Consider the following 20,792-nt stretch of genomic DNA (forward strand, 5'->3'; position numbering starts at 1 on the left):
TCCTTACTTTAAACACAAACCATGCGCTAATGTCTGTTATCTGCAGAACAATAAACATACTTTATTGTGGCTGCTGACTGGCGGCAGACGACGCAGCTCGAGGCTACGAGGGTGGTCGCTCTCTCGGAGCATGCTGCAGCAGTCTGGCCGTAGAATGATCTCAACGTGTATAACCTACACCAAATGCAATGTTGTTCAACAGAATTGGGCTTAACACCCGGCCCCAGGTCCCAAGTTCCCGGGTCTTGTTTTAGAACACCAAAACGCAAGAGTCGTGGTCCCTTGCATGCTGCCACTGCCATACTACCTCGCTGTAATTCATTCATTATTAACCATTAAATCATCTCAAAATATTTAAGTCTTAACAAAACGATAAAAAAAACTATGTTTTACATTATTAAGTGAACTCACCGACTAGAACGGCGGATTGTTCAGTCCGTGCCGCCTTTTGTGTAATCCAATCCGTTTATGAAATATGGAACAATCTATGATTTCAGAATTTCTTCATCCAATCTATAAAGCGATGAAGCGGTCCACGCAAGTGATCTTGACGTGTTGATAAAAAATAAACACTGACTAGTCAGTCCACAGCCCAAATATTAAATTATATACAATAACAAGACAATAAGACAAAATAAGGATTTCGATCAATTTGTAGTAATCTTGGATGCTTTGGATGTTGACTGTGCAGTTACTGACGCACAGATTGGGCTGTTCCTCCGGCTCCACCCGCTGGGCCGGCCTTCTGAGCAAGCCGATTGGCACAGAAGCCCGGACATGCAAATTTCCTCTTTCCATTGATGTTTTACAAAAACAGGCAAAAATAAGAAATTTCAGTTACTCTGCAACGCCATCTTCCGGTGGTCTCATGGTTTTACAAACTAGAGTTAACCAACAGGTTTCATGTTTGTAACCGCTTTATAGGGTGGATAGAAACCCTGGTTATGAACATATACATCGTACTTTACAAGTATTGAATAACACAGTGAAACAACAGTTATAGCTGTTTAACATTTTGGGTGCTTTATAACATCAACAGTCCTCTTAATAATGAAGGCAATTTACAAAGCTCCATCATAGGGTCTGGAAGTGATTTCTCCAAACCACTGGTTCATTTCCTATCCTGCTTTTCCAACATATTCAAGACTAGACTAAAAGGCTGCAAGAAAGAAGTCCTGTTCATTTACAAGGGCATTTACTTGGTGTGGAAGCACCAAGACATTGTTGCACTGCAAAATAAAACCCCAATTGCTGTACAACATGTGATCATACTAAGGACTAAAACATCACCTTATTTTGCTTTAATGTCAACAAGCGTTTGTACAAGTGCAAGTGCCACTCGAGAACATTTGTAAGCCTGGACAATTATCAAAAACACCCCAAATTGATATAGTAATCAAAACAAATGCATTTTGACTTCATTGTACATGATACAATGGGCAACAATCCAATATGAAGTGATTTAAATCACATAACATTATTATAACGTTTTTATATAGTTGTATACAGTTCAAGCCAATGCGTCTGGCTAGGGCTTTGACTGACGCTGGCATTTGGAATTGGGCTGGGTATTCTTGACATAGGCATCTAAGCCTAAGGCTATCGGTGGTAAGGACCTGTGCTTGAGGCACTAAGCATGAGATGGGGGGAGTTAGTGTGGATTTAGGCCTGCTGGACCCAGGCTGAAGACAGTCTGATCCATGTAACCTTGGCTTGGTCCTGGAGCTAGGGAACTGGTCCCTGTGGGATTGGGCCACTAACTGGGCCAGCTCTAGGCCTGGACAGATTCCTCTAGGACAGGACGTTGGTCCCTTTCCTGGCGTCTCTGGCTGTAGGCGTTATAGATGTCCAGGAACATGTCCCTGCAAGCGATGCGGGCGCCCAGCTTGGAGCAGATGAGGAAGGAGCCCGCCATCTTGCGGTGGAGGGAGTAGGTCTCCTCCGGGGGCGGGGTCAGACGGTGGCGCAGCATCACGGGGATGAGGCTCTGGATGCGCTGAGTCGTGCTCTGGATGCTAAAGTCAAACGGCTCAGAGGAGGCGAAGGCCTCGCCCAGGATCATCACCGCCTCCACGTGGGCTTCCTGGAAGGCCTGGAGACGGAGGACAGGAAGGGAAAGATGGATGGACAGGAAGGGAGGGAGGATACAGGGGGAGGTTGGGTGTAGTTGGAGAGAAATTTAGTTTGCATTTTTCTTGTGTTACCAAGAGTCAATTAAAAAAAGATGTCCACCATGACAAGTGAAAACCAGAAAGAAATTGGCTCCTACCTTTGCCTCAAACCCTGTGAGGAACTTCAGGTCCTTGGACTTATCTAGAACTGTTTTCCTGTCGCCGATGGAGGCGGCATGGACCACCTGGTCATGAGAAGGAAGTGGTGAACATCACATCCTGCCAGTCCGTCCATGGCTAGCATGCAGCAGCAGTAATGAAGGTTTCAGATGAAAGGTTTACAATGTGTTGGCTTTATGCGACCTTAGAGTTCAAGAGTTCCATGGAAGTTGCTGTGGTAGGATGCGATAGCAGCTAGCAAAAGAGAGCATTTGTGGAAGGGTGTCAGGTGAGACGTGGGGATTTTTTCATACCTGGATGTAGTCATCTGTGAAGGATTCTGGGTAATCCCTGCAGGCACCAAAGTCCAACAGAATGATCTGGAAATGTAATAGTGTTTTAAGTGTGTCAAAAAGTTACAGGACATTTCTCTGCATTGCTGGAAACCTCTTCTTAACATCATGAGTCATAACAGTCAGTTTGCTTCCCATAAACCAACCATAAACTGCTACTGCGGCAGTATAGAATTACACTGAGTTTGATCTTGGCTTTGTCCAACTGAAACGCAATCTTCACTCAGCAAAGTTCTGGCCAACAAGGTATCAGATGAAAATTATTCAGGGGTTTTCTTTGCAAACAACTTGGTACTTGACCAAAAAGTCATGTGCAAGTTGAGCTGACACGTGAAATACTTCATCCACATGATAGTTCCCAACAGCCTGCTAATTCAGCACGTTCAACTGTACTGCATGAAAACGTGCCCACACCTGGTTATCCTCGGCACTGTAGAAGAAGTTCGCCCAGTTGGGGTCTGTCTGCATGAACCTGAACTCAAACAGCTCCCTCAGACACAGCTGCAGGATTTTGAAGCAGATCTGTAGGGAGAGCCCAGGGGTCAGTCCTAAAGTAGCACCATCAGAAGAATCCTGAAAGTATCTTTATTTTCATTCAACATTATGTAAATGAAAGGGTGCTTCTGCTTAGCGCCTCCCTCTTTCAGTCAGGTTATAAGAGTGTGTCTAAAGTTGGATACAGTCCTACCTGGTTGCGTGTATCCTGGTCCAGGTCCACACAACTGTCCAGGGGAACCCCAGACACCAGGTCCATGGCGAGAACCCTCCTCCCACACAGCTCGTCCACCACCTCCGGGACGCGGAAGAACGGGTCGCCTTCCAGCAAAGACCTGCAGGCAGAACAACATAGAATATAGGTCAGAACCAGCCCCCTAACCCCAGCTCAAAGTAGGTACCACCAACAGCTGAAAACACAACCACACAAGCAGCAAGTCCTGTGGTCTGGGTACAGGCCTGCAGACAACCCCAAGCATGAACACGGATTGGGAAAAACCGACCAAGTATGGCACACTGTCACCTCAGAAACTCGTCCAGCTGAACTGCGAGCATACCTGAAATGTTTGGCACTGTCAGCCTCCCTTTTATAGTCACACTCCCATGCCAGCTCCCTCTGAAGGACATCTAGGCTGCTGTCAGCAAACAAGCCTGAATAAAAACACACAGAATACATAAGCAGCATAATTAGTCTTTTAACAGTTACAAAGATGCTTCTGTTACTTCACTAACCCACAGTTGCCAAATTCACAAAAATGCCTGGGGATTGCAACATGAATATACCACAAAGATGTAATTAAATGATTACAAATGTGTAATAAACTGGAGGGTACCATCGGGCAGGACCACGCTCATCCTGAGGACAGACATGAGGTTGTTGATGTCGCTGTGGATGCTCTCTGCCACTCCTGGGTACTGTGGAGGAGAGAGAGCGATAACAGACAGCTGACATCAAAGGAGGGAGGATCCAATACAGGGAGAGGGAAGAGGATGAGACAGTGACAGAAAGACAGCCGGAAAGAGAGAGCCAGAGCGGATAACTCACCTGTATCTTCATGGCGATCTCTCTGCCGTCCTTCAGAATCCCATGATGCACCTGGCCTATGGAGGCCGCAGCAAAGGGTTTGTCCTCAAATGACTGCAGCTTCTCCCTCCAATCAGTCCCCAACTCCTCCTGAAGCACTTTCTACACACACACACACACACACGTTTCCAACTAAAGATATTCACCATGTTATTGTTCATATATCGGCCTCTAGATTCCAGCTGTTAACTCACATTCATCTGCCACGCAGGCATGAAGTCAGCACTCTGTCTGACCCTCTCAAAGATCTTCTGCAGCTGAGGGTTGATAAAGGTGTTATCTGGAGAGAGAACACAGAAACGCCTTTGTTTTTATACTGTAGTAACTTGCAGTAGGGCTGTTTCAGTAGCACATCAGTACTGCATTAGGGTTGACGTCGTGCATGTTGTGCCAGTACCTTGGATACTGAGCATCTGCCCAAGTTTGAGTGCCGCCCCCCGGACCTTGCAGAGGGTGTTTACGATCCGCTCCGCATTGGCGTCCGACAGGAGGGGGGAGTCCAGCAGGGCCCCCTCTGGGTGGGGAAGCACATTTAGGTTTAGAGCAACACGTGTGATTTGAGTTCATAATGACAGTAGATGTAAGAGTTGACATGACCTCTTACGCACCTGAACTGCAAGTTTAGAAACGGAGTAGCTCACCAGATCGCTTGCCTCCCATCGACTGCTTGGCGACCTCTGCAATGGCACCAATCCCCAGACCCACAGCCAGCCCTAGAGGAAGCAGGAGAGTTCCTAGTTTCAATAATCCTGTCCCAGACCAACACCCAGCCTGAGAGTTACACATTGAGAATGGGGGTGCTACTTTGAACAAGGACTCCGGTCTGGTGTCACTATGTCATATACTACATCATCTGACGCTGGACATTGATGGACACTTAAGAGTCTACACTTTGAGCGATATAGATCCATACATCATGTCTTGTCATTTGGGTTTGGGTCTATATGCTGTTACCTTTGAGTAAATCCTCTAACACATGTCATACACACACATAGAAATAATTGCTTGTGAGAAACGTACCCCCAAAGTTGACGAGTCTGCTGATCCTGGTGGCAGGAACCTTCCTCTCTCTGGCACGATCACTGAGCTGGGAAGACACCACAGTTAGAGCAGCCCACACCCTAAACCTCACTACTACCCAAAACTCTAGACGGCGGGCTACAAAAAAAAGACTCTGCATGACTAAAGTCATGTGCCACGCATGAAGGACAAACAGACCAGTAACCTTGACTCGGATCATACAGTGAACCTGCACATGCAATTCTGGTTTACCCATAACAAGTGTTAGACAGACCACATGGCCACTTGTCATTGGGATATTTAAATCACGTGTCTAGTGGCACAGTCTTTGTACAATACAGGGTACAACAATATAGTGAGTGGTATCTACCAGTGAACACACTGGAAAGAAACTGGTGTGCCATCAGCTGCTTCCCTTTACTTCAAAAGAAAGTCTGCATCCGTTTGCAATTTCCTGAACTAATGTCCCAGCACCAGACAGCTACAGGTTACACTTTAGACACCTGTAACCCAGGGTAACTTACCTTCTGTTTGGCTGGTCTGGCCAGGGCCTGCTTGGCCTCGCGGGCCTTCTTGATGTCCTCTGGAGTGAGCCGAACCACCCCTGAGTCATGTAGAAAGCGGGCCTGCGTGTACCGGAGAACAGAGGACGTGTGGAGGGATCTGGTACTCTGGCTGGGCCAGCCCGCTGCTCCTGGACCCGGATCCTGGGTAGGAGGCACGCCACTGGGCATGCCTGCTGTCCCGGCTCCCTGGCTGGAGGGAAACTCAGAGCCGACAGCCCACTTGGCTGACTCATCTGGATCCATCTCATCCCAGCCCTCCGCGTCAGGGAACACATCCTCCTTAATAGACTGTTGCTGTGAAGGGAGGACCAGGGATGGCAACCATTATTATATCACAATTCTATCTCTGTTATAACACTTTTCAATTACTGTTATACCACTGTCATATCACTTAAGAGTAGAGTACTACTGTTGTGTATATATTTGGTAGCCAAGGATACAAACAATACTACAGCATGCACCATACTACTTTGTGTGTTCTATGACTGTAACTAATGTGTATATTTATATGTGTGGGTCTCACCGTGGCAGTGCCCCCCATGACAGTACCCACAAGTCCTTCCACTACATCCTGGGCAGCCTTGAACCCAGCGCCCATGGTGGAGTTACACGCCATCAGCCTCAACTGATCCCCCTGGGTGGTGACCAGTGCTGAGCCCACCTTGCCCGCTCCACGAAGAACCTGCAGCACTTCCGCCATCATCACTACAACATGAGGGAGGGCAGAAATTTAATGGAATAGACAGCTAGGTAGATGGGAATTGGCAGACAGGGACGGACAGACATTACTCAGGGGGAGTGGGAGTCAGATGGCTGAGCGGTAATGGAGTCGGGCTAGTAATCAGAAGGTTGCCGGATCGATTCCCCACCGTGCAAAATTGGGCAAGGCACTTCACCCTACTTGCCTCGGGGGGAATGTCCCTGTACTTACTGTAAGTCGCTCTGGATAAGAGCGTCTGCTACATGAATACATGTAAATGTAAATGAAAAAGTCTCACAAAAATATGACACGCCCACTGCAATTGACATATAGCCAACTACACCTTACTTAATAGTAATACGACACACAACACAAATATAAGTAAAGGGAAACATTTTTACGTATTACAGCGTTTCTAAATGTGGTGTTATGAAACAGTGTTACTGCATATGATTGCTGTACAGTTATTTAACCTTGGGTGTATCAGCCTGTAGTACATGTTAAACACACGTGAAATCTTAAGACAATGTTGAGTCATTGTTCCTCTAAGTAAACACAGTTCACAAGAACACGTATTGTAGTAACATAGAAACCAATCAGATAAAATGTAACGATACAGTTTAATTTCAAGTCGGAGCCTGTGATGTAATGATGCTAACCTTACGTTCCTACCCAGTTAACGCTAGCTTGTACATTTCAACGTGTCACGTAATGTTACTACAAGAAAAGGTGCATCACTCTACAGTAAATCGATGTGTTTGCAACTCACTTTTGAAGAATTTGTGGTTAGAAGCCACTAATGTTCGTGTCCTTCACAGAACCCATGTGAATGAATGCTGTTTTGCAACAACGAAAGATACCGGAAGCTTAGTTTTGACCGTGGACGAAGTTGACCAATCAGCCTATGCAGTGAAGGCTTACATATACAAAGATGTGATTGGCATTATTGTAGACCAATGATGAGTGACCAAAAACACGTCGCGATAGAGTTACAACTTGACGGACGTCTGAAATGTACTTGCTAGGCCTATCATCGAAGTGAAAAGCTAAAGAAGGGCGGTCTTATCGCAGCACTCTGGGCAAGATTCTTTGTGTAGGGGCGTCCCCAGTTGGAGTATCACCAACTACACGTGCTGAGTGTGGTTAAGTGTGGAAACAGTTGGAACAAGGTACTCTCATCTGTAAAGCACTGAATCCCATCACATCTTTTTCATGTTACTTATAAACTAAAATAAAGAAATATAAGTGCAATCAATGACACCAATAGACATGTATACGTTTAAACCGGTTAGTAATAGCAGTGACATTTGAACCATGTACACGGTCTATCTCTTAGACAGTTATGTCTTAGGAAATAATGATATAATATTTTCATGATAAATAAGGAGAGATATCAAGATAGGTCATCACCCTGAGCTCTACTTTACATTCACTCTTTCAAACCCATCATTTGTACATTTATTATCCTGTAAGGCTGGGGGATGAAGTTACAGTTGTTCGTTCATTTATTTATAGCCTTGTGTCAGGAATCAAGACATACATTTTTAAAGATGGCATGATTATCTCAACTCTGATGGGTTTGACTGTGCAAGGTGCAATATGATCACTGACTCAGTAACTATGTGTGCGTGTACAACAGAAAGAAAGAGTGAGGGCGAGAGAGAGGGGGATGAGGAGGAGACTAAAGAGGGAGGAGGGGGGAGTCATGGGCAGCCATATATGGGCACACCACTGACTCTGCATCGCTATTGGCTGTGGGCCTTGTGCAGCTGCCTGTCAACAAGATGGCCTTCCTCCCCGCTGCTGTTCTGACTCTGATTATTTTGGTTCTTCATTAGAGAACATACCGTAAAGGGTTGTGTCATTTTTAAATAGACAGCAAGAGAGAAGAGGAGAAATGTAAAACAAGTGTCGGGTTTTTACAAATAGATTGTGTGTGATATAAACACTGTTAGCAAGTCGCGATATCAACCAACACTTAGTTGATTAGCTACAGAAAGTACTACTACTAGCAAGCTAGCTACGTGGACATGTTAAGATAACCGGAGTCACCTGCACCCATCCTCTCTTTAAATCATTGGTCATTTTGAGGCAAACAGGCCTGCAACTCGGGACGACTTTAAATTACTCATCAGCACCATCGGCAAGTTTGCGCTTGCGGGGCTGGCCCACAACTAAAGGTAAGTCAAAACCTGAACGGATATTAGCTAGCTAGCGCAGTTACTAGTAGTGCTAATAGTATACCGACCTTAACCGTTGTTGTTAGCTTAGCAGCTAGTTTAGCTAGCTGGTTGGCTAGCCAAGCAAAATATGGACGCCGTTGCTGGTTTTCTAACAGGCTAACTGTGCTAAGCAAACTTGCTTTGAAAGGAACTCCTAAACGTACTGCCAAAACGGAATATTGAATGTCCGACTAGTTAGCTAGCTGTCCGGCATGCACTAAGCTAACACATTTGTCTCAGTTCAAGAGCCCAGGGTAGCTGTCAAAATAGTTTTTTTACTTCCTGCCGTTTCTGTACAGTCTGCGATAGTTGACATGCTAATATTGTTAACTCGGCAAACTATCTTGCTGGCTGTGGTGTTAGTAGGATAGCGTGTAAACACTTGTCGAAGTAGCCGAATTATACTAACTAAATATTTTTATTTTTATAGCAATTTTGAGTAGTTTTGTTATACTGGACGATTATGTTTCAGGTACTGTACTGTTGGGTTGTCAGGTGATTTCCGAAGTCTGACTTCTTGCTAACTTCAAACCAAGTGAGGCGCGGGGCCTATTTGAAACATTAGCTATTGTACAATAACCGAGAGAGAGACAGCTAACCTCATAAACGTATCCAAATGTTTATCATTTAGAACAAAGTTCACTTGGGCTAGGATAGACTTCAGTGGTAGCAATGGGACCCCTCCGTGTAGAGTTTCAAACAGTAATAGGGTTTGGCGTCTTCACTGAACTGCCAAGATCAGTGTATGAAAAGGTGATGTCAAAAATGTATTTTCCTAGTCAGTGAGCATGGCAGTAGGCGTTCAGCTACACACTGCATTTTAGCACTGAGCTCTGAGTGGCCTTAAAATAGTACCCAGGACCAGGTGACCACAGATGACCTTCCTAACAACCCTTAGCCCCCTCGTCTGTCTGTGATGACAGAAGGCACTCCAGTGGTGTGTGTGTGTGTTCTCTGGGCTGGGAGGGAAGAGTGATGCTGTCAGTCTATTGTTCTGCCAGACTGGGCTGAGGGGGGCTTTCTTGCCGGCCCTGCTGCTCCTGCTGTATTGTCTCTTGGGGTCCATCAGAAAGAGGGCCAGCGGACGCCTTTATTTATCTGCCCCTGCCTCCCTCCACCGTGTCTGAAAGGGAGAGGGATGGAGGTGGAGGAGAGGAGGACATGTCCCTCTGAATGCCCCAGCCACCCCCACCCCCTCCGAACAGTCTGGCTCCTATCTAATGGTTTCTCAAATTGTCAAAATATCAGAGGGTCCACTGGGCTACATTTTCTTTTCACCAGCAATCTATTCTGCTGGTGGCCTACTGTCTTTTTAGGTGGTTGTTGTTGATTTTTTGTTTTTTTTGTTTTGTGTGAAACCTTTGTTTGACCAAGAAGGTCCCATTGACAAGACCATCTCATATCCAGGTGGGAGGAGGCCAGGGTAGGAAGGAGGCAGCTTGTAGCCTGTATCAGCATGATGTCAACCAGCCAGGTCCCACTGATGGAGAGAAAGCCCTGCCTCCAGGATTGGTGCAGTTCAGCTGAAGGACATCTTGGGGAGCCAATGAGATGAAGCTGTTGAGTCTGGCATACAACATTCTGGGATTTCTGTGGTGCTGAGCTCGGGACAGGATTTGGAGGATTACGCAAAAAGCTTAAAACCCAACCCAAGCCTTCATTTGTAGGAATTGTTTATAATGATAAAGGGGGGGGGGGGGGGAGAACTGCATGATCATTGCTTAGGTCATGTCAGCAGTCAGGTTTTATGAAGGCAGATTGCTGTGCCTGGTCCTTGTAGTCTGCTTTATCTACAATGGACAGGAGCATATCTTTTTCTCTAGTTGTCCAGAAATGTGTGGGTTTATCTGTGCATCCTTTCCTTCTATTTTAAGACCAGTAGACTACTCTAGTATAGCAACAGTGCATATTGGAGCAAAACACGACATCTTAATGTTACTTCCTCTCATTTGGTCTTCCTGGTTGATGGATCATATGGATATATGGATGAGATTCCTTATATGAAATGAAAACATACGGTGTGAAGATCTTATTCTCCGGCTGCTAGGGTTTTATTCTGGACCTTAATGTTACATTTTGAATTACCAACAAGCCTTCAGCCTCAGTTGGATTCCATTCTATTTTTTTTCTTCTTCTCTGAACAAACTTTAGTAAGACCTGGCCTACGTTTTATTGACATGACTCTGCAGTCTTTCTAGCGCAGGGCAGGGCTATGCTGTGATAGGAATCTGTCTGTAACCATCCAATCACACTCGGGTCCACACTGCCCCAGGAAGCGCAGTGTGTGTTTGTCACCAGGATGGACAGACTGACTGACAGACTGTGTCCTCTGACGCCATCCAATCTTTTTTTTATGAGGGAGAGGCAGAGAGAAAGGAAGGGGGGAGGCAGTAAAATGAAGAGAGGGAAGGGAGAGGAAGAGACCGTCATGCCGTGCACTGAGAGATGTAGCTATGAGTCTCGTATAACGGGAGTAATCTGCCTGAGCTGTGGCTGCTTTGTGGTGACATAAGGCATTTGATATAGCTGGCCTGGCACACCATGATGGCACAGTCTGCATCCTTTCACCATTCATTTGGTCCTGAAGCACTAACTCCACCCACCTGGTGCACCTGGCCAGTAAGATAAAGTGCACCCGAAGGCCAGAGAGCGACAGCAGTGTAAAACTGACATTGGGCCAGCTAGCTAGCTACAGGCCCGGACCACTGTTACTGTCTGTTGCTAGGTAGAAACATTTAACGAGGCAGCTTTTACAGTACATCACAGGCCTGGGCTTGCGTGAATAAATACTGATGATCCCTCTTGGACACCAAACTACTACAAATGACACTGTGAAACAGCAGTACAGCTGTCTAAAGGCAGCCTGTCTACCTGCTTGCATGTCTGTCTGTCAATCTGTCAGTGCCTGCTTTTCTGCCATGACTCTTTCTCTGTTCTGTTTGGCTCTGGTCTGTGTAATCTCCTCTTAGGCAGGTTCCCTTTGAAGAGCAGCGAGGGAGAATCCATTTGATGCGTTAGTCCTTTCACTCCCTTCATCCCTCTCTCCCCATCCTTTCCTTCATCCCTCACTCTCTCTATCCTTCCCTTCATCCCTCCCTCACTCCATCCCTCCCCCATCCCTTCCTTCAGCTGACACACTCAGACCCGGGGCTTGAAATGAGAGATCTCTGGCTAATTTGATTGGAGGGCTTCAAGGCGAGAGAATTGATCTTACAGTAAAGCTCACGTATGGTCTAATTGAGTTGAGTTGTCCGTCTGTCTGTCCACCGGCCTGTCTGTCTTCCTGAGACCTTGTCTCGGAGCCAAAATCTGTTGTTGAAGAGGTGGTAGTACATTAGCATAGTTGTAGTCTAGTATTGTTATTACTGTCTTCCATTAGCAGAGAGAGGGAATAGGAGAGAGTGGGGGGGAAGTGCTTGGATCCAGTTGCATATGTAATCAGTCCATAGTGGTTGTTGTGGTGAGCAGGAGCCTGCCCAGTCACACTGCAGTCCATCCAGAAGGGATACAGCTCCAGAGATTGAGTCTGATCTAACTCCATCACCATCTCCTTCTCCCTTTTTCCATCTATTCCCCTTTCCCCGTCTCCCTTTCCCTCCCCTTCTCACCCACCCCCCTTTCCTCTCTCTCTCTCTCTCCAGATTGCATGCCCGTCCCCTGTGGCGGTGCCCGCTGGTCTGGAGTGCCAAGGTGCCAGGTGCCCGTGCAGACAGCCAGCCAGCCAGACAGACAGAGAGAGAATGAGGGACCAGGAGCAGGGCCGCGGGCCAGCCTAGGTGTGGGCATGCACCCGCCCCCCCTCTGAGCCCTGATGGACAGAGACACCTTCTCCCACATCCGCCTCTGGTGCCCCCGTCCCTTCAGCACCTACTCCCAGAACAAGCCTCGCTCGGCGGGCACGGGGGGCGGCGGGGGCGGGGGGGGTGGCCCTGGGGCATCATCCTTATGTAAGACCAACTCCTCTGGGGGGAAGGGGGCGTTGGATGGCGGGGGGGTCGGCCTGGAGGGGCAGGGTGAGGACGAGGATGCCGGTTCTGAGAACACGCCCCCGGTCGCTGACCCTGCCTCGGCCACGCCCCAGTCCCCCGCTGCCTCGGCCACGCCCCAGTCTCCCGCTGCCTCGGCCGCCGTGATGGAGGACGGCCGCGTGCTGCTGGACACCTGGTACGTCATCAAGCCTGGCAATACCAAGGAGAAGATCGCCTTCTTCGTGGCACACCAGTTCAGCGGGGCGGGCCTTCCCAGACCCAGCGCCATGAAGGTCAAAGGTAACTGGGCCACCGACTGCACTAAGGCCAAGCGTCGCCGGCGCTGCTCCTCCTACGACCCCCCCACCCGAGCCCAGAACCCCCCCGATGACTCGGCCCCCTCCAGCCCAGACGAGGTGCCCGATGGGGGGGTGAGTGAGACGGACTTGCTGTCAGTGGCAGAGATGGTGGCACTCGTGGAGCAGAGGACAGCCATGGCTCTACAGAGCATGGTGAGCCAGGGGGGGCAGACCTGTCCCAGCCCTCGCCCAGGGACCCCCCAGGGACACACTGTCCTCAGGGGCTCCGTCTCTGACCCCAGCCCCATGGTCTTCCTCTCTGAGTGCCACCCCACACCCTCTCCCCAGCACCACTCGCCCCTCAGCTCCTCCCCGCCCTCCCTGCAGGAGCAGCAGGAGTCCCGCCGCGTGGCAGAGGCCGTGGCCCACTTTGAGTCCCAGAACCCAGAGAGCACCCTGGGTCCGGGGTGTGGGTCTGGGTCCGACCTGGGGATGGACTCTTCTTTCCAGGAGAAAGAGAGGGAGACCGCAGCCCCCCCCACCCACGGGAGAGGAGAGGTGAGGATAGCCTTCCGAGTGTCCAGCCTGGATCCCCGCTCCCAGTCTGAACCCGCCGGGCGGCCTCGCTGTATGTTTATGAGCTGTGGCGGCGGGGGGGGGCAGGGGGGGGCCCGGGGCAAAGAAAAGATCACCTGCGACCTCTACCAGCTGGTGAGCCCCTCCAGGGACCCCAGCCTACTCCTGGGACCCCCCAAGACAGACCACGGGGAGCCAGACAGGCCAGCCTGCAGCAGCCCTGACCCCAGCCAGGAGCTCTGCCCCGGGGACAAGAAGAGCTCCGTGGGGCAGGAGAGGGTGACGGGCTTCCATGTGGAGGTGGTGGTGACAGGCGCCGTGGACCAGTGTGTGTTCTACGGGAAGGACAGTACAGAGAATGTTCAGGAGGAGACGGTGTGTTTCGCCATGCCCCCCGGAGCCAGCCCTGGCGGCGACTCCGAGGACCCCCCCCCAGGACAGCTGTTTTTCCTGCAGCCCTCCCGGGGGGCCCCCCAGGGTGGCGAGGAGGATGGGGGGCATGGCACCGGCAGCACCAGTGGAATGTGCTCTTTGGACTGTGCCAATAACAATGGGCCAGCAGGGGGGGCTATGGAGCGTCCAGACTCCCCCCTGGGCAGGGGAGGAGGGATGGGGGTGGGGGACGACTGCTCGGACCCCTCCCTCTGCAGGCTCTACCGTCACGTGTCGCACGACTTCCTGGAGATCCGTTTTCAGATCCAGCGTTTGCTGGAGCCCCGCCAGTACATGCTGCTACTGCCCGACCACATCCTGGTCAACATCTTCTCCTACCTTCCCACCCGCGCCCTCGCCGCCCTCAAGTGCACCTGCCATGACTTCAAGGCCCTCATCGAAATGTACGGCGTGCGAGCCACCGACTCGCGCTGGAACCAGGACCCGCTGTACCGGGACGACCCCTGCAAGCAGTGCAAGCGCCAGTTCCAGAGGGGCGATGTGTCCCTGTGTCGCTGGCACACCAAACCTTACCACCACGACCTGCCTTACGGACGATCCTATTGGATGTGCTGCCGGCGCACCGACAAGGACACGCCCGGTTGCCGGGTGGGTCTCCACGACAACAACTGGGTGCAGCCGTGCGAGTTGGTGCAGACCAGGGCCAAGAGGGAGGATGGAAGGTAGGGGGTTGAGAGAGGGGAGGATGCACTCACCCCTCTGTTACCCCCCCTCTCTCTCTCTTTCCTTCTTGCACCTTCTTGTGGTGGGGGAGGGGGGTTGCTCACCTGTCCTCTTTCTTCCCCTCCCCCTTTCTCTGCTCCCCAGCCTGCTGGCTAGTTGTGATGGGACACTTCAGACCCCCCAATGTTGCTCCAACGTTGAGTAACCCCCCCGGTGCAGGTCTGCTTCTGGAGGGACAGTTGGAGGAGAGGACCTATGCTGCTGACTCACTGACCTCTCTCTCCCTGCCTATTGGTCACAGACAGTTATATCATAGCCATCTGATTGGAGCAGACCCCAGTCTTGCTGACCACTCTGCACCCCTGCCATGGACTGCTTCCCTGTTGTCAAGGGAGACGGGGAGTTGGGTTTAACGAATGAGAACTTGAGAAACTTTGGGGTGGGGGGGCAGCGGGAGCTGTGAAGAATGAAAACTAAAAAGAACAATTTGATGTCACTTTGCGGCTGCCTGATGTCACTTTGTATGAACTGCGGTTTGATTGACGACTTGCTTGTTTATCTATTTTTGTGGGGTTGTTTTTTTTGTTGTGTGAAAGAATGTTTGCTGTTGTTTTGAGGACTGTGTTCTCTGTTATCACCCTTCCAGATCATTCATGTCGATATTGATCCTCTGTCTCTCTTGACCTGTCTTCACCTCTTTTCCCCCCTACCTCTCCTCCCCTCTCTAAAGTGTGAGAAGAAACCATGGACCATAGAAACTCAGTTACACCAGCTTCCAGCCTTAACCCCACCCCCGCCTTAACCCCCCTAGCCCCCCCGTCCCTTCCACCCTGGTCACAGCCCCTCCCACACACTTCTCACAGCCTCCCCTCCCTCTCTGCAGACTGACTGGAAAACGAGCCACAAATAACGACTGAAAAACCAAACGTAGTCTGCCATGTTTCTGTCCATCTGGTCAGGGGGAGATCTGTCTGTCTGACAGTGCCTGGAACTGGGGAAACAAACTGGGTCGTAACTAATGGACTTGCGAGACCACCCAGACGTTTATTAGTCTGCCTGCCGTTTTCTGGCCTGTCTGTCTCTCTGTGGTTGCCATGGTAGGGTCAGGCTTGTACAGTGCTAATGAGGAATATCTGCTTCTCAAATAAAATGTGATTGAAACTGGGCTCTCGACTCCTTGTCTGATTACTGATGAGGGCTGTGCTGCAAGCAGTGGCTCTGACTGTAAAACGAGTCAAATCTGAGTGAAGAATCAATAATTACGGTGAACTGTCTCGATCGCATGGATTTATTTGGGTGAGGTAACAGGTACATTCTTCCTTTGTCAGCATTTCTCCATGTTCAACAGAAGCTGATTCAAGACTTCACAACAATGCTTTTATTATGGTGTTCTGTCACATGATCCCCACTAGAGGGCAGTAGATTTACTCCTCCAGTATCCAGATGGGGGGGATTAAATGTGATATAAAACTGCCCAAAGCAAGAATCCAATCATAAACCTGTTTTTATAGTTTCTACAGTTACTACAGACAGAAAGGCTAATCTAGATTATTACAGATTTTAATTTCAGTGTTTCTGGACTAGAACCAGTTGAGATAAGCCCTCTGTGCTTCAGGCGTAAAATCCCCACAGGAAGACAGCCACGGCCATCATGACCAGTGCGTTGGCATTCACCACGTACTTCCACACGGGGGCCTCGCTGATGTCAGGCAGCTGCTTGGACGCCTCAGTCACTTCCTGCTCCGTAAGCTCTGGAGTCTGATTGGTGCTGACGCCACAGAACCAGCCAAACAGCCGACAGATGACTGACTTGGGTTCTTCGGTCACTGATGGGGGGGGGGGGGAATACAGATGAAGAGGTCAGAGGTCATGATCCAGACCATCCGGCCCAGATATCCATCCCTAACCCTAACTCGACCTCCATGGTCAGATGTGTGGGCGACATGCAGTTCAATATTTTACTGATTGACAATCCTATATTTCTCCCACAGACACAACCTGAGCTGTTGTCAGCCTTGCTCTTGCTATTCTCCTCAGCTTGCCGACGTGCTCTCCTCCCTGCCTCCTCCTCCTTCCAGTCCAGGTCCTCTCTCTCCTCCAGGGAGTGACGGAGGCTGAACACCAGACGATGTAGCTGCGGGGAGACCAGGAACACCTCCATCAGACCCTCCCTCCCTCGTTACACGCAAGCACACACTCATAGCCACGCCCCTCTTTTAGATATGCTCCTCTTTACACACACACACAGTGGTTGGGTACTCACATGTACATCCTCTATGGGTGTGGTGCAATAGCTAACCAGCAGAACCAGAGCTGAGGTGCACAGGAACAGCAGCATGGCAAAGTAAAGGTAGTGCACCCCACACACCAGCGGGGGGCAGTGTGACGGAAACAGGCAGCTGCCAGTTCCAAACCAGAACTCTGGTACCATGCGACACAGGCCCATGGCCAGGCCCCCAACCAGGCCCCAGAAGGCCCCCTGGAGGACAGAGGAAGACATAGTCTATAGGAAGCAGCACGTTTGTTACTTTGTTTTGTACTTTTGTACTCTCACTATAAGTTTATTGTTATGCATCATCAGACCAGCAAATTCCTTGACTGTGAAAACCTACTTGGCAATAAACCTGTTTCTGATTCTGACCCCTCTCTAAATGTACAAACACACACACACACATCTGACTTACAGGCTCGTTGACCCTCTTGACAAACACAGCCAGGAAGAAGACTGAGGCAATGGGCGGGGCCAGGTAGCTGGTCACTGATTGGATGTAGTCGAACAACTGACCACTCTGAGCGGCCTGTACCACTGGGATCCAGCAGATACTGATGGAGACAATACACAGAACCCACACTCTGCAGGAGAGGGGGAGGGAAGTAAAGGAGAGATTTAGGAGGAGAATAAAGGATGGAGTAAGCTAACATACAGTAAGGGTGCCGCTAGATGAGTAAATGATTACATGAATTCATGTGTGAATGAAGTGACAACCCCAGACCTGCCGATGACCATGAGCTCGCTCTCGCGCGCCTGTGGACGGATGCGTGTCCAGATGTCCATGGTGAACAGCGTGCTGCTGCTGTTAAAGATGGACGCCAGCGATGACATCAACGCCGCCAGCATCACCGCCAACATCAGGCCCCGCAAACCTGGAGAGCACACAGACAAACGTTCAGGACTTAAACAAAGAAGTGAATAATGAAGTGAATTAGTCAATGAGTGAATTAAAGCATGAATGAATGGTTGTGGTTGGACCACTCACCGTCAGGCATGACAGAGACCACCAGTTTGGGGTAGGCGATGTTAGAGCAGCCCACCTCTGTGCCACACACCTCCTTACACACCTCCGGCACCACACAGCCAACCTCGTCTGCACACACAGCGGACACATTGGACACGTATATGCACACACATGGGCAAGAGAGTGTTTGTGCGTATGCGTGCGTGTATGATGGAGAGAGAGTGTGTATAGCATGTGTGTGTGTGTGTGTGTGTGTGTTGTCTGACCTGGGTAGAGCACTCTGCTGATCATGCCAGGGAACACCATGAGGAACATGGGCAGCAGTTTGAGGTAGCCACACAGGATACAGCCGGCCTTCACATGGGTCAGACTGCGGGCTGCTAGGCAGCGCTGAACAATAACCTGCGTTAGACACACACACACACACAACAAATGACCAACAATATCCAGCTACCTCAAATGCATACAGTACCCAAGGAGAATTGAAACTGTTTGGATCTAGAGAAAAATAGCCTTGGTGTTTCTAGAACTGGTCAGTATCTGTACTTGGTCAGTGTATATGACTGTGACTGTACCTGGTCAGTGCACCAGTACCACCCCCCTACAATGGCAATGCCAAACAGCACCCCAGGCCAGGGCAGGTCTCCAGAGGACGGGTCCCTCAGCAGGCTGAAGGCGTCTGCCCGGGGGGTGTAGCACTCGGGGGAGATGTTGTAGCGCTGGGGGTCCACGGACTGGGTGGCAGAGGGGAGGGCCAAGTAGTACCTCTCTACCAGCTCACTGTAGCCCCCCACCTCAGAGAAGGCTGGGGAGAGGGGAGGAGGACAGACAAAAGGAGAAGAGGAGATATGGAGAGGAGGAGAGGACAGGAGAGGTCAGAGATCTACTATAAGTAATATCATTTTTTTAAATGCATCTACTCTGCTCTTAACTGACCCATATGACTCTTATTCTCTACCCTACCCTCTGTACCTTACAGTCCAGGAGTCTATATGGTGTGATGCAGTATTAAAAGAAAGTGCAGACTCAACAGCAGTTTCATGAATGGCTGCTCAGAGGTACGAAGAAGTGGTGCCATGACAACGGAGAATCGAGGAGGACTCTGGACCTACCAAAGCCAGTTAGGACGAAGGCTCCAGCAATGATGACAAAGGTCTGGACTGTGTCTGTGTACATCAGAGCGGCCAGGCCTCCTAGTAAACAACAACAACAAGCCTCGTCAACATTTAGACTGGAGATTAGAACAATGTCACACTGTGGAGGGGAGAGAGGCGGAGAGGAGAGTGTACCTGTGACAGTATAGAGAGCTGTGATGGAGAGGAGAGTGTACCTGTGACAGTATAGAGAGCTGTGATGGAGAGGAGAGTGTACCTGTGACAGTATAGAGAGCTGTGATGGAGAGGAGAGCGATGACGGCCACATAGATGTTCCATCCCAAAGCCTGCTGGATGAACACCGCCCCGGAGAACATATCCACCTGGAAACACAGACACTCAGGACTTTTACAAGAACTAAACCTTGGCCCCCTCATCCTCTAGGACATACACCAAGCCCCTCCCCACACTATTAAGTGTCCCACCACACCCCGGACAAAACGGATTTCATCTTGGTGCATCCAGGGCGACTTACAGAGATCTTGGTGAAGATGTAGAGGAACAGAGAGATGATAGAGAGGTAAAGGCTGATCCTGGTCCCTCCAAACCTCTTCTTCAGGTATTGGGGCATAGTGATCACCTAAACCACAAACAGCACACACACACACACACACCATGACTAGGACATGTGGAGATACAAAGAGCAGGAGACTGCAACCAGGATGTTAGGAGACAAGCTGCTGTGGTCTGGGAGGACACTGGCCTTGCGCAAGGAACACATGACAAAGAGATGGGCACCCTAACGTTCTGTGGTTAACAGTTCAGTGAAGTAAGTAACTATGACAACAGGTGAGGCGTGTATCCACTTCCGTGTGATGATGTCACTCACCCCTGCAGTAAGGTAGACGGGCACAAACAGCCAGCCCAGGAGCAGCACGATGAACAGAGCCTGGTGGAGGAGAGAGCGGGGAAGAGAAGGAGGACAGCAGAAGGGGATGAGCCAGTCAAATAGGTCCTAGGATGATGCTAACCTGACTAACCAGTCTTAGGTTAGGTACTCACATTCCACTCGAACCCGCCCACAGCGATGCCACTGGCTGCCCCGGTGCCAGCCAGACCCACAAAGTGACCACTTCCAATGTTACTAGCAAACAGGGACGCACCAACCTGAGAGATGTGGGGGGGTCTAGTCATTAGAGGGCTGTTTACTATAGTCATCTGTGGAGGGCAGAGATAAGGGTGCAACTCACCGGCCACCATGTCATGGTACGACCAGCCAGGAAGTATCCACCCACTGTACCTCGATTGGTCCGGGACATTGACTGGAAAACAGATCAGTTAGAGAGCTTCTCCACCTCACGTTCGTCTTGACATTTTGTACTGTATAACAAACACAGACTTTCACTCACCCAGATGCCTACGCCAATGACCATCACAAAGTATCCAATGATGACGGTGATGTCCGCAGGGTTGTTAACGGTCACCTGTGGGGATTCAGGTGTGGGTGACGGCGAGGACTTCTCCATGTTCAAAGCAGAACACCTGATCTATGATGTTACAGAAACTTCCCCTGGAAAACCTGCCAAGCCACCTCTCCCTACTTCTCAAAGTGAGACTGTGGAGAGACAAGCCGGTCAGCTGAACCTTTGACCATTAACATGCTGAACCAGAGTTTTATTAGACAATGTAATAGTTAACCAGTTCAGAATTCTCCAACAGAAGCTTCTGAGGAGCTTGACATAACTAAATGAGCAATGATTAATCGATTAGGAGATTTTCACATTTGTGTCAGG

General features: G+C 49.7%; 3 protein-coding genes across 8 annotated transcripts; 1 reads left to right on the plus strand and 2 right to left on the minus strand.

Annotated features, from left to right (window-relative positions):
* Positions 1 to 899: 899 nt before the first annotated feature.
* coq8b (coenzyme Q8B) lies at positions 900 to 7,365 on the minus strand. 2 transcript variants are annotated; one of them, XM_084675063.1, is made up of 15 exons: positions 7,258 to 7,365; positions 6,312 to 6,493; positions 5,747 to 6,082; positions 5,223 to 5,289; positions 4,844 to 4,915; positions 4,600 to 4,716; positions 4,397 to 4,482; positions 4,164 to 4,304; positions 3,952 to 4,033; positions 3,676 to 3,769; positions 3,312 to 3,453; positions 3,038 to 3,145; positions 2,585 to 2,650; positions 2,270 to 2,356; positions 900 to 2,092 (listed from the first exon to the last, which is right to left on the minus strand). In XM_084675063.1, coding segments are annotated over exons 1-15 (1,902 nt in total). In that variant the 5' UTR covers positions 7,259 to 7,365; the 3' UTR covers positions 900 to 1,771. The 2 variants fall into 2 exon arrangements, with proteins under 2 accessions (XP_084531189.1, XP_084531190.1); XM_084675064.1 differs by lacking the exon at positions 900 to 2,092 and having other exon boundaries at positions 2,275 to 2,408.
* An 887-nt stretch (positions 7,366 to 8,252) lies between these two features.
* fbxo46 (F-box protein 46) lies at positions 8,253 to 15,834 on the plus strand. The gene is made up of 2 exons (XM_084673456.1): positions 8,253 to 8,668; positions 12,352 to 15,834. Exon 2 carries the CDS (start codon positions 12,522 to 12,524, stop codon positions 14,670 to 14,672), a length of 2,151 nt encoding a protein of 716 aa, XP_084529582.1. The 5' UTR covers positions 8,253 to 8,668; positions 12,352 to 12,521; the 3' UTR covers positions 14,673 to 15,834.
* A 109-nt stretch (positions 15,835 to 15,943) lies between these two features.
* slc5a2 (solute carrier family 5 member 2) lies at positions 15,944 to 20,279 on the minus strand. Of its 5 annotated transcripts, none has more exons than XM_084673462.1 (14): positions 20,250 to 20,279; positions 20,062 to 20,166; positions 19,889 to 19,948; positions 19,535 to 19,639; positions 19,277 to 19,382; positions 19,018 to 19,098; positions 18,481 to 18,710; positions 18,172 to 18,307; positions 17,927 to 18,034; positions 17,663 to 17,813; positions 17,354 to 17,522; positions 16,933 to 17,148; positions 16,725 to 16,803; positions 15,944 to 16,516 (listed from the first exon to the last, which is right to left on the minus strand). In XM_084673462.1, exons 1-14 carry the CDS (start codon positions 20,262 to 20,264, stop codon positions 16,281 to 16,283), a joined length of 1,797 nt encoding a protein of 598 aa, XP_084529588.1. In that variant the 5' UTR covers positions 20,265 to 20,279; the 3' UTR covers positions 15,944 to 16,280. The 5 variants fall into 5 exon arrangements, with proteins under 5 accessions (XP_084529588.1, XP_084529584.1, XP_084529587.1 ...); XM_084673458.1 differs by having other exon boundaries at positions 15,944 to 16,495; positions 16,695 to 16,803; XM_084673461.1 differs by having other exon boundaries at positions 15,944 to 16,495; positions 16,665 to 16,803.
* Positions 20,280 to 20,792: the final 513 nt, after the last annotated feature.

This window comes from Hypomesus nipponensis, chromosome 15 (assembly GCF_054491055.1).
Source record: "Hypomesus nipponensis isolate SF chromosome 15, ASM5449105v1, whole genome shotgun sequence".
NCBI classification, from domain to species: Eukaryota; Metazoa; Chordata; class Actinopteri; order Osmeriformes; family Osmeridae; genus Hypomesus; species Hypomesus nipponensis.

Excerpts from the sequence above, each read along its gene's own strand:
- fbxo46 (XM_084673456.1), top strand. The coding sequence starts at position 12,522 with ATGGACAGAGACACCTTCTCCCACATCCGCCTCTGGTGCCCCCGTCCC.
- coq8b (XM_084675063.1), bottom strand. Across the intron at positions 4,305-4,396 it reads TGCCTGCGTGGCAGATGAAT|AAAGTGCTTCAGGAGGAGTT; the intron begins GTGAGTTAACAG and ends GTGTGTGTGTAG. Across the intron at positions 2,357-2,584 it reads TCACAGATGACTACATCCAG|GTGGTCCATGCCGCCTCCAT; the intron begins GTATGAAAAAAT and ends TCTCATGACCAG.
- slc5a2 (XM_084673460.1), bottom strand. Across the intron at positions 18,711-19,017 it reads CTTCGTCCTAACTGGCTTTG|CCTTCTCTGAGGTGGGGGGC; the intron begins GTAGGTCCAGAG and ends CCCTCTCCCCAG. Across the intron at positions 18,308-18,480 it reads GGTACTGGTGCACTGACCAG|GTTATTGTTCAGCGCTGCCT; the intron begins GTACAGTCACAG and ends TGTCTAACGCAG.